At 46.9% G+C, this 10,494-nt stretch overlaps 1 protein-coding gene across 3 annotated transcripts in view; it reads right to left on the reverse strand.

Annotated features, from left to right (window-relative positions):
- The window catches only part of LOC138750514 (mitochondrial adenyl nucleotide antiporter SLC25A24-like), a 99,792-nt gene extending 89,526 nt beyond the window's left edge, over positions 1 to 10,266 (reverse strand). The window contains exons 1-2 of one of the 3 annotated variants that reach the window (XM_069912591.1): positions 10,015 to 10,266; positions 253 to 379 (exon numbers count right to left, since the gene is read on the reverse strand). In XM_069912591.1, the coding sequence (XP_069768692.1) occupies positions 253 to 379; positions 10,015 to 10,185 (298 nt within the window). In that variant the 5' untranslated portion in view covers positions 10,186 to 10,266. Of the gene's footprint in view, positions 1 to 252; positions 380 to 7,781; positions 7,870 to 10,014 lie in introns of those variants that run through there. The other 2 variants (XM_069912589.1, XM_069912590.1) reach the window with 2 other exon arrangements.
- Between the last annotated feature and the right edge of the window lie 228 nt (positions 10,267 to 10,494).

A 10,494-nucleotide genomic window follows, 5' to 3' on the forward strand; every position in this document is an offset into this window, starting at 1 on the left:
TGCAGTGGAGCATGCAGGCACAGCATAAGACTGCAGCAGAGCATGCAAGATTCATCAATGGGCTGCAGTAAAGCAAATGGACAGCATTGAACTACAGCACCACATGAATGACATAGCAGTGGATGTGTCCATCAAAGTCCCTCCCTCCCAGTGTCCCCAAATTCTATGCCAGTGACCACAGCCAGCCCCCATTCACTCAGCCCACCATCAGGAGATCATTATCAATGGAGCTGAAATTCCAGTGTCACCAACCATCGTTATTTTTATCCAAGCTTTTGAAGGTCAGTCGAAGTTTCTTCTCATGGTCTCGGAGGTAGTCAGTGAACTCTCTGAAGTCCAGCTGATTGTCTTGGTCACTGTCCCCAGAGTGAAATATTTTCTATTAAGAAGCAGAATTTCGAGTCAGATTCACACAACTCACCAAACCTGTGCCAACCCTTTACACAAATTAGAGGCAATTTCCTAACATCCAATATATTCCCACGCATCCCTTCCCCGTGCACAACATACCCCACACGCTCTTCCCCTTTCCATATCCTCCACACCAAACATAACTAAATTGAAGCATAATACATTACAGCACAGAAATCTGGCCCCTTCAGCCCTTCTAGTCTGTGCCAAACCATTTTTCCACTTAGTTCAGTGGTTCTCAACCTTTTTCTTTCCACTCACATCCCACTTTAAGTATTCCCTGTGCCATAGGTGCTGTGTGATTAGTGAGAGATTGCTTGAGGTGGAATGTGAGTGGAAAGAAAAAGTTTGAAAACCAGAGTTTTAATGTATCTAATTGACTTGTTATGTGCACAGTTTCAGAACTCCAAGGGAAATGGGCCAATGACAATTTTTCTCAAGCAAAATATTTCAATAACAATTGAGTCTAGAGAAGCGATTCTCAACCTTCCACTCACATCCTACCTTAAGCAACCCCTTACTAATCACAGAGTGCTGATGGCAGAGGGATTACTTCAAGTGGGATGTGAGTGGAAAAGGTTGAGAACCATTGACCTAGTCCTACTGACCTGCACCGTCCATAGCCTTCCATCCCTCTCTCATTCATGTACCTGTCCAAACTCTTCTTAAATGTTAAAACTGAGCCCACAGCTTGTTCCACACTCCCACCATTCTCTGTGTGAAGAGATTCCCCCTAAACCTTTCCCCCTTCATCCTTAATCCAAGTCCTCTGGTTTATAGCTCACCTACCCTCAGTGCGAAAAGCCTGCCTATATTTACTCTGTCTAACCCCCTCATAATTTTAAATAATAAATATTAATAAAACAGACAGACTAAGAGTAGGGTTAAGAAAGCAGCTACATTTTAATTTAACTGAGCGACACGTTCAGTGCAGATATTATGCGCTGCACAGCATCCACAGACCCCTCCCTGACCTCATCATCATCTCTTGTGTTCTCTTCTTTCCTGATTCTCATCAACTAGAAACCTTGACTGGTTTATCATTTCACAGATGCTGTTTGACTTGCTGAATTTTCCTGCATTTTCTGTTTTTATTTTGGATTTCCATTTTATTCTGGGGCAGCACGGTTGGCCTAGCGGTTAGCACAATGCTGTTACAGCGCCAGTAATCGGGACCGGGGTTCGAATCCTGTGCTGTCTGTAAGGAGTTTGTACGTTCTCTCCGTGTCTGCGTGGATTTTCCCCAGGACTCTCGTTTCCTTCCTATGTTCAAAAAGTACCGGGGCTAGGTCAATCAGATGTAATTGGATGGCACGGACTCGTGGGTTGAAGAGCCTGTTACTGTGCTGCTTGTCTAAATCTGCAGTTTTTATGTTCTTTTCTTTCTCTGATTGTCCAGTAACCAATCCCCAAGATGCGCATTAAATTTCTTTATTAGTTTCTTGTGTGATACTTTATTTTATCTGAAAATACAAATGCACAAGCGAAACTGGTTCACTTTTTGTTTTTATCTGTTCACGGCAACCTCAGAGACAGCAATCAGATTTATCAGGTCAGTTTTCCTTTCATACATCTGCCACTTCTAGCCCGCCATCTCACACTGATCGATCTGCCTGTGGCCTCCTATAACCACCCAATGAAACCAGGAGAACAACACCTCTTCTGTCTCAACACGTTGCACCTTCTGGACTTAAGTTTCACTTTTTCCAACTTCAGGTCACTTGCTCTTTCTTGCCTTCTGGCCATTTCTGATACAAGTTATCTTTCTGCTAACCAACATGCCATCTGTACACCTTCCATGTGCCAGCATTTGGGTGTGGACTACTCAGCTAATATATTGGCTGAGTTGTTCTCTCTCCCTGTTAACACAGGCTCCTGTTCACGTGCCACACCCGTGCACTTCACATTTTACCCTCCTTGGTTACTCATTCCCAGAAACCATTGCCTCACTCTATTAGAGATGTTGCCATATCTGATCCAACCCTTCCCTGCAACTTAAAACTAATTTGATTCCTCCCCTTCCCAGTTTTGACAAAGGGTCTTTGACATGAACTATCTTGTATCACACAAGAACAGACCCTTTGCCCATGATGTCCTGCACCTAACACGAGGCCAAATTAAACAAAATCTCTTCTGCCTGACGATGATCTATGTCCCTCCATTCACATGCCTGTCCAGAAGCCTCTTAAATCCTCCTACTATATCTGCTCCCACCACTACTCCTGGCAGCTCCTTCCAAGCACATACAACTCCTGTCTTCAAAAACTCACTCCACACATCTCCTTTAAACTTTCCTTCTCTCACCTAAATGCATGTCCTACAATGTGTAACATTTTCATCCCGGGAGCAAGATTCTGCAGACTGCCCTATCAATGCCTCTCAACATTTATAAACTTCTATCAGGTCTCTCCTCAGCATCTGACACTCCAGAGAAATCATCCCATCTTTTCTGTTCAACCTTGTGAGTGATTCCAGCATTTTGTTTTTATTTAAAGTACCAGCAATTTGAAAAAAATCTACATCCCAGTCCTCTTACAAGAGAAGATAATTTTTTGTAGAGATCTGATTTCCCCACTGAAGAGAGGATAGACGAGCAACAGAGATAAAACCAGAGACTGCAATGCTGGGCCATTGTAGTTTGTCATCAAGTTGATCGAGTAACGTTCAACGTCACCATAAATACATAATAAATATTTTTAAATTTATGTTTGTAAATTTACGTTATACAATAAGTCGAGGGGCTGAGGAGAGAACCTGTGGTCAGGGCAAGCGTCCACATTTGCGTAGTTGGGGCATCAGACCTAGGATAGTCAGTGGCCAATATGTTGGATTATCGAGGATCTGTGGTCAGGGCGCTGGGATCTCAGATGGGTGGGCAATCATGGTGTCTGGAGCTCTGGTGAGCAGGCAGCTGGGAAGAGGATCCGTGAGAGGGCTTGCCTCGGACCTCTACCCCCTAAAATAAGACAAAACGATTTGATCCAGTGTGTAAAAGTAGATGACACATTTTTCTTGTTTATTTTTGTGATGAGATTGTTTAATGGTTTTATTGTATTGGATATGTTGAATATTTATTGGTTTTGGAGGAGGGTGGGAAGGGAGGGTAGGGGGGAAAAAAGGGAGAAAATGCCACTGTGTATATTTAATGAGAAACATTTGTATATATTTTGGTTGATATGGTTCACAGTGTGAAAAATAAAAAATTATTTTAAAAAAGCAGAAATGTTTCAGGTGAACATTATAACCACATCACAATTACAGTACAGAAACAGGCCAATTTGGCCCTTCTAGTCCGCACTGATCCAAGTACCCTCCTCTCATCCCACTTACCAGCACCCTGCCCATATCCCTCCATCCCCCTCCCATCCATATACTTATCCAACTCTTTCTTAAATGACAAAATTGACCCTGCCTCCACCACCTTTCCCGGAAGTCCATTCCACACAGTAACCACTCTCTGAGTCAAGAAGTTCCCCCTCACATTACTCCTAAACCTTTGCCCATCAATTCTCAACCCATGACCTCTTGTATCCATCTCTCCTACTCTCGATGGGAAAAGCCTTTCCACATCAACTCTATCTATCCCTCTCATTATCTTAAACACCTCTATCAAATCCCCTCTCAGCCTTCTACATTCCAAGGAATAAAGACCTAATTTGCTCGATCTCTCCTTCTATTCCAGATGCTGAAACCCAGGCAACATTTTTGTAAATCTTCTCTGCACTCTCTCTATCTTGTTAATATCCTTCCTATAAATCAGTGACCAGAACTGCACACAGTACTCTAAATTTGGCCTCACCAATGCCTTGTACAGTTTCATCATTACTTCCCAACTCCTATATTCTATGCACTGATTTATATAGGCAAGCATACTAAAGGCCTTCTTCACCACCCTATCCACATGTGCTCCTACCTTCAGGGAACAATACACCGTTATTCCTAGATCTTTCTGCTCCACTGCATTCTTCAACGCCCTCCCATTTACCACATAGGTCTTGCTTTGATTATTCTTTCCAAAATGAAGCACCTCACACTTATCAGCATTAAACTCCATCTGCCATCTTTCTGCCCACTCCTCTAAGCAGTTTAAACCCCTCTGCAATCTTTGAAAACCCTCTTCATCATCCACAATTCCCCCCTATTTTAGTATCATCTGCATATTTACTAATCCAATTTACTGCCCCATCCTCCAGATCATTAATATATTTGACAAAAAGCAACGGTCCCAATACTGAACCCTGAGGTACACCACTTGTCACCGGCCTCCATCCTGACAAAACAGTTATCCACTATTACTCTCTGGCACCTTCCTTCCAGCCAGTGTTGAATCCATTTGACTATCTCCAAATTAATACCCAAGGTCTTAGCCTTCCTAACTAACCTCCCATGAGGAACCTTACTGAAGTCCATATAGACAACATCCACTGCTCTACCCTCATCAACATTCACCTCTTCAAAATATTCAACAAGATTGGTCAAAGACGACCTTCCATGCACAAATCCGTGTTGAATGCCCCTGATCAGACCCTGCCCCTCCATATACTTATATATACACTATCTCTAAAAACGCTTTCCATCAATTTACCTATCACAGACATCAAACTTACAGGCCGATAATTGCTAGGCTAGCTCCTCGAATCCTTTTTAAAAAAAGGAACCATATGCGCAACACGCCAATCCTCCGCCTCTATACCCATCTCCAATGACATTTGAAAAATCACTGCCAGAGCCTCTGCTATTTCCTCACTGACTTCTCTCAAGGTCCTGGGGAAAATCCTGTCAGGACCTGGAGACTTAGCCACCTTTATATGTTTCAAAAGCTCCAGTATTACCTTTCTTAAACACTATTGTCTCCATATATACCCCCTTTACTCAGAGTGGAACGAGCTATCAGTGTAGAGGTGAGGGAAGGCATTAAAAGACAAATTAGAAAAGTGTGCAATAAGGGAACAGCTGTCATCATGGAAGACTTTAATTTGCATATGGATTAGACTAGTCAAATTAGTAAAAATACTGAGGAGGAGGAATTCCTTGAATGTTTATGGGACGGTTATCTAGACCAATATGTCAACGAACCAACTTGGGAGCAGGCCATTTTAGATTGGGTATTATGCAATGATAAGGGGCTAATCAACAATCTTGTTCTACGAGGCCCTTTGGGTAGGAAATTGATGGGATTGAAGGCAGATAAATCCCAAGGGCCTGATAATCTACATCCTAGGGTACTTAAGGAAGTGGCCATTCAGATAGCAGATGCTTTAAGAATTATTTTCCAGAACTCGATAGACTCAGCATCAGTACCCATGGATTGGAGGGTAGCTAATGTTACCCCACTATTTAAAAAGGGGGGTAGAGAAAAAGCAGGGAATTATAGGCCGGTGAGCCTTACATCAGTAGTGGGCAAAATGATGGAATCCATTATTAAGAATGTAATAGCGGAGCATATGACTAGCAGAGAAGGGATCGGACAGAGTCAACATGGATTTACAAAAGGTAAATCGTGCTTGACAAATCTATTGGAATTCTTTGAGATGGTGACAGGTAAAATAGATGGGGGAGAGCCAGTGGATGTGGTGTACCTGGACTTCCAAAAGGCCTTCGATAAGGTCCCACATAAACGACTGGCTTCCAAAATCAAGGCTCATGGGATTGGGGGCAAAGTATTGATGTGGATTGAGAACTGGCTGGCAGGTAGAAGACAGAGAGTTGGGATAAATGCTCATTTTCTGAGTGGCAGGCGGTGACCAGTGGGGTGCCACAGGGATCTGTACTGGGACCCCAGCTGTTCACAATTTACATTAATGATCTGGATGAGGGGATTGGATGTAATATCTCCAAATTTGCAGATGACACTAAGCTAGGAGGGGTTGTGTGCACGGAAGAGGGGGTCAGGAAGCTCCAGTGTGATTTGGATAAATTGGGGGACTGGGCAGATACATGGCAAATGCACTACAATGTGGATCAATGTGAGGTTATCCACTTTGGTAATACAAACTGGAGGGCAGATTACTATTTGAATGGCAATAGATTAAGAGATAGGGAAGTGCAGAGACCTAGGGGTACGTACACCAGTCTCTGAAGGCGAGCATGCAGGTACAGCAGGCGGTTAAAAAGGCAAATGGTATGTTGGCCTTCAATATAAAGAGGGTTTGAGTACAGGAACAAGGATACCTTACTGCAGCTGTACAGGGCCTTGGTGAGACTCCACCTGGAGTATTGTGTGCAGTTTTGGTCACCTTATCTAAGGAGGGATGTTCTTGCAATGGAGGGAGTGCAGAGGCGATTCACCAGGCTGATACCTGGAATGGCAGGAATGACTTAGGAGGAAAGATTGCGCAAATTGGAATTGTACTCGCTGGAGTTTAGAAGATTGAGAGGGGATCTCATAGAGACATATAAAATTCTGGCAGGACTGGACAGAATGGATGCAGATGGGATGTTTCCAATGGTGGGAAAATCCAGAACCCGGGGGCATGGTTTGAGGATAATAGGCAAACCATTTAGGACCAAGATGAGGAGGAATTTCTTTACCCAGAGGGTGGTGAATCTGTGGAATTCATTGCCACAGAGGGCAGTAGAGGCAGGTTCATTACATATATTTAAGAGGGAATTAGATCTATTTCTTCAGTATAAGCTTATTAAAGGTTACGGAGAGAAGGCGGGGACGGGGTACTGAACTTTAAGATCAGCCATGATCTCGTTGAATGGCGAAGCAAGCTCGAAGGGTCGAATGATCTACTCCTGCTCCTATCTTCTATGTTTCTATGTTTCGATGAGGTGCTGGATGCTGGTTTGACATTAAGATCAGGTATGTATGGGAGGGAGATAGAGGGCTATAGTCCGAGGGCAGGTCGATGGGCTAGATGGTATAAATAATTGGCATGGACTAGACGAGCTGAACAGTTTGTGTTTGTGCTGCAGTGTTCTATGGTCTAATCCTTTTGCATTTTCCTGTTTACTGACATGCTATCACTAGCAACCAGAAGTGTGCCAAGTACTCCTGATATCATCTCATCAATGCCTTGTACTGTTGTAACATGACATTCAACTCCTACCCTCATTGCCATTTCCCTCAAAGGACCCTTTTCTCTACTCTGTCAGTGTCATCACAGTCAGGGAATTACGTACTGTGTAACTCTGTCTCCCCGTTTCACAACACCGTGCAGGTCCGACCATTTTCTGTGCAAGTCCTGCCCTGTTTTATCTTAGCAAAATTCATCACCTCACATGAATCCAAATTAAGGTCCATTCCTTGGCCCACTTCCCAGTTTGGTGTAGATCTTGTTGTAAACTTAGATCACTTTCCTGACTATCCACTATATCCTTAGACTTAGATCACCCTAAACTTAGATCACTCTTAACTTACTAACCTTGGATCCCATGCAACGTAACCTTCCAGACTAGCATACCAAGTGGGACCCTGTCAACAGCCCTGGTCTGGGCAATCCTCTTGGTCACCTCACTAAAAAAAAGATGCAATTTGTGAAGACATTTTCCCACGCAGGACATTCAGCAACAAGCAGGTGAACCTCCTCTCCAATACAATTCCTGGTATATCCTTTCAGATGTGTCCAAATGCCCTTGAATGTCAGAATTCTGTCCACTACTACTGACAGTTCTTCCAGATACGGTCCACCATCTGGGTGAAAAGGTTTTCTCTCAGCTCCCTCTTAAATTTTGCATCTAGCCTGCAAAAAAGACTTTATCCGTGCCCCTCATAATTTTATACACCTCTCAGTCTCCCACGTTGCAGGTGATAAAGACATAGTTTATCCAACCTCCCTTATAATGCCAGCCCCCCGAAACCTGGCAATATTATGGTGAATCTCCTCTGCCATCCTTCCCAATTTATTGATGTCCTTTAGCTGGGACACCAGGAATGCATATACTGTTCTAAATGTAGTCCCACCAACACTTTGTCCAGCTAAATTATGAGGGTCCAAACTTTATGTCATCAACACACTGCCCAAGGAAGGCAAGAATGCCAATCCCCTCTTTTTCACTTCATCCACTGAGGTGCCTCTCTCAAGGAACTATGCACCTTTACCTTCTAAAAAGGAAGAAATGTTTAAGAGAGAATGTGAAGAGTATTGGGAGAGAGTAGAAGGAAATGGACTAACAGGGACTGTACTGACGTATCACAAACAACTGAATCGTTAGTTCAGTCTTATTGTGGGGACATTGCCACTTTCTGAGGGTATACTGGGGCTCACTCCTCTCCTCCTCATTCAATGACCTCAAACATCAAAATTCCCACTTGTGCTGCTAGAACCATTTTCTCCAGTAGATTGTCTCCTAGGGGCATGACAGGATAGGTAGTAAAGTACCTCCATAGAACCATCGAAAATTACAGCACAAAAACAGGCTCCTTTGGCCCGTCTAGTCTGTGCCAAACCATTTATTTTGGATTGTCCCACTGACCTGCACCCAGTCCATAAACCACCCCCCCCATTCATGTACCTGTCCAAATTCTTCTTAAATGTGAAAAGTGAGCTCACATTCACCACCTCAGCTGTTCAATCAAGGGACAGTCTCAAATAACCAAATAATGAGAGAGACAGTTACGTTTCGGGAGGAATCATTTCAAACTGTGACATGAAGGAATTTCTCAGGGGATGTGATCTCCTAGGTTCACATTGGGCGTTAGGAGGATTGGTTAATGCCTGCAAGGTTGAAGTATTGAAGACAATGTGGAATGGGCATAGGAGCCAGGAACCGAGCAGTGGTGATCATAGTGAATGGTGGAGCAGGCTTGGGTGAACCACACGACTGCTGCCACCCTCCCGAAGTCTTGTTGGCAGATGTGTCCTTCCTAGACTGTTGCCCCTCCACTGGCCAGGGCTGTCAATTACACTCATCCCTGCCAAATCCAACACCCCACTGCCATCTCCTCCCATCATCCTCAGGGCCCCACAGACATCGTCCTCTTTGTCCACCCCTTTGACTCTTCTTCCATAATCCCATTGCTCTCCCTCACTTACCCCAATCTTCTAACTCCCAACCCCCTCCCTTCCGCACTTCCCCACCTGCTCCCTTCCCCTCTCCCCCCCACCTCCTTCCCTACCCTACTCCCACTCCTTTCCTTCCCCACTCTCTCCTCTCCCTCCCCCACTCTCTCCTCTCCCTCCCCCACCTCAACCCTTCCCCACACCCTCCCCTCACCACCTCCCTCCCCCTCCCTTCCCCAACCCCCCCTCCCCTCCCCTCCCTTCCCCCAACCTCCCTTCCCCCCAACCTCCCTTCCCCCCCCCCCTCCCCCCTTCCCCCCCTCCCCCCCCTCCCCCCTTCCCCCCTCCCCCCTTCCCCCCTCCCCCCCCTTCCCCCCTTCCCCCCTCCCCCCTCCCCCCCTCCCCCCTCCCCTCCCCCCCTCCCCCTCCCCCCCTTCCCCCCCTCCCCCTCCCCTCCCCCCCTCCCCTCCCCTCCCCCTTCCCCCCCCTCCCTTCCCCCCCTCCCCCTCCCTTCCCTCCCTCCCCCTCCCCTCCCCTCCCTTCCCTCCCCTCCCTCCCCCCTCCCCTTCCCCCCCACCCTCCCCCTCCCCTTCCCCCCCACTCCCCCCTCCCTACTCCCACACTCCTTTCCTTCCCCACCCCAACCCGTTCCCACCTCCTGCGCCTCCTGGCCCAGGCCTCGGGCCCTCAGCGCCGCCCTCAGCTCCCGCACGTCGATGCGGCCGTCGCCGTTGGTGTCGAGCCGGGAGAAGAGGTCGGAGTAGCGGCGCTGAGCCTCCTCGTCGAGCTCGGGAGCCGAGGCCTTGCGGTGGGGCGGCGACGGCATCACGGCGGCGGGGACAGAGCGGCAGGGAGACCGTGAGGGGGAGGCGGGGCCTGGCGGGGAGGGGGCGGGGCCTGGCGGGGAGCGGGACAGGGGGCGGGGCCTGGCGGGGGCGGGGGCGGGGCGGGGCCTGGTGGGGAGCGGGACATAGGGGGGCGGGGCCTGGTGGGGAGCGGGACAGAAGGGGCGGGGCCTGGCGGGGAGCGGGACAGAGAAGAGGATGAGAGAAGAGGAGGAGGGAAGTGAAGTGAGGGGGAGAAGGGATGTGAGGGAGAAATGGAGGGTGAAAGGGAGGAGTGTGAATGTGAAGGA

The sequence above is a fragment of the Narcine bancroftii genome, unplaced genomic scaffold, assembly GCF_036971445.1.
Source record: "Narcine bancroftii isolate sNarBan1 unplaced genomic scaffold, sNarBan1.hap1 Scaffold_160, whole genome shotgun sequence".
In the NCBI taxonomy this organism is placed as follows: Eukaryota; Metazoa; Chordata; class Chondrichthyes; order Torpediniformes; family Narcinidae; genus Narcine; species Narcine bancroftii.